The sequence below is a fragment of the Silene latifolia genome, chromosome 10 (assembly GCF_048544455.1).
Source record: "Silene latifolia isolate original U9 population chromosome 10, ASM4854445v1, whole genome shotgun sequence".
NCBI classification, from domain to species: Eukaryota; Viridiplantae; Streptophyta; class Magnoliopsida; order Caryophyllales; family Caryophyllaceae; genus Silene; species Silene latifolia.
Genome location: NC_133535.1, coordinates 57,342,202 through 57,344,011, shown reverse-complemented (window position 1 = coordinate 57,344,011; position 1,810 = coordinate 57,342,202). Strand labels below are relative to the sequence as shown.

At 47.9% G+C, this 1,810-nt stretch overlaps 1 protein-coding gene across 1 annotated transcript; it reads left to right on the top strand.

The window, feature by feature from the left end:
- The first annotated feature begins 203 nt into the window (after positions 1-203).
- On the top strand, positions 204-824 carry LOC141607618 (uncharacterized). Its single transcript, XM_074426966.1, has 2 exons — positions 204-416; positions 591-824. The coding sequence occupies exons 1-2, from the start codon at positions 204-206 to the stop codon at positions 822-824; spliced, it is 447 nt and encodes a 148-aa protein (XP_074283067.1).
- Positions 825-1,810: the final 986 nt, after the last annotated feature.

Sequence of the window (1,810 nt, the reverse complement as noted above, 5' to 3'; positions counted from 1 at the left end):
GGCAGGAATTGCAGTCATTGATGGGTACTCAACTGAAGATGAGCACCGCTTTTCATCCTGCTACTGACGGTCGGACAGAGAGGACTATTTAGACCCTCGAGGATATGTTGAGAGCTTGTGTTCTAGAGTTTGGCGGATCTTGGGAGGATAGACTGGGGTTGATCGAGTTTTCTTACAACAACAGTTATCACGCTAGCATTGGGATGGCACCCTTCGAGGCACTCTATGGTAGGAAATGCAGGAGTCCTGTGTGTTGGGATGATCGATCTGACGCTGTCGTTTTGGGGCCAGAGATGATTCAGGAGATGGTTGAACAGGTACAAATTATTAGACAAAAGATGAGAGCTTCCCAGGACAGACAGAAGAGCTATGCTGACACTAGGAGAAGTGACATTTCTTTCGAGGTGGGAGAGAAGGTACTACTCAAAGTGTCGCCGATGAAGGGAGTTATGAGGTTCGGGAAGCGAGGGAAGCTGAGTCATAAATTCATCGGACCTTATGAGATTTTGGACAGAGTTGGACAGGTGGCATACCGTTTAGCTTTGCCACCAGCTTTAGCCAGAGTTCACAATGTCTTTCATGTTTCCCAGTTGCGGAGGTACTTGAGCGATCCATCACATGTGTTGAGTCCTGAGGTGATCGAGGTGGATGAGCAGTTGTCCTATCTGGAGACACCTAAGGAGATTTTGGACAGGAAAGTGAGGAAGACCAGGAATGGAGAGACAGCTTTGGTGAAAGTCTTGTGGACTAACCACAATGTTGAGGAAGCTACATGGGAGACTGAGGCTTCCATGAGGGAAAGCTATCCACACCTGTTTGCATGAGGTAAGTTCCGGGACATAACTTTCTTTTTAGGAGGGTAGAATGTAACATTTTGTTTTATGGGCCTAAGTTCATGAGTTCTTATACTAGAAAATCTGTTTTGGTACCCACGGTGATGCTTGGAGGTTTGATAGATGAGCGAACTTCGGGACGAAGTTCATTTTAAGGGGGGAAGACTGTAATACTCCGTATTTTATATTACTATTTGAGTCGAGTTAATTGTTTAGTCGTATTGATATCGTAAGATCGAGTTATTCGTAAACTTGTTGAGACGGGTTTAACTGAACGAAGTCACGTTAGCTAGTCCTTTTACCAACCACGCTGACCCATGACACTTACCCATTTACCCAGGCACGTTTACCCATGACCCATTTACCATCTAACCTAATTTTAACCTAATTTTACCCTAACACTACAAAACTCTACTCCCTCACCCGCCTCCCTCATTTCAGCGGCACAAATCTCAACCTTCACGCAAATCGAGAGAGAGAGAGTGAGTGTGGGTGTTGACGGCGCAGCAAGGAAGAGCATAGGGTGGTTGTCGACGCTGTGAGGCGGCCTTGGTTGTGGTTTACGTGGTGGTTTAGGTAAGCAGTCACCTTTTCTTTTCTTTTTTTTTTAGTTTGTCGGGTTGTGGTTGCTGTCACCGTGTGTCGCAGGGAGGTGATAAGGGTGGTTGGTGTCGGGGAATTTGTATTGGGTGGTTTGAGTCGCCCCTAGTGGTGGCGGTTAGGTAGGTTTTAGGCGGTGGAAATGGCGGCAGGAGGCATTGTCGACAGAGACAATCAAACGGGTATAAACAGGGGTTTTCAGGCGGGTTTAGGTGATTAGGATTGGGGTGGCGCCACCGTGGACTCGGGGGAGGTCGAAACGGCGGTGCCATAGCGTCTGTGTGCTTGGTTTGACGGCGAGCAGAGTGGTGGTGGTAGCATAGGAGGATGTTGACGACGGTGGTGGCTATAGGGTTGCAAAGGGAGGCTGTTGGTGG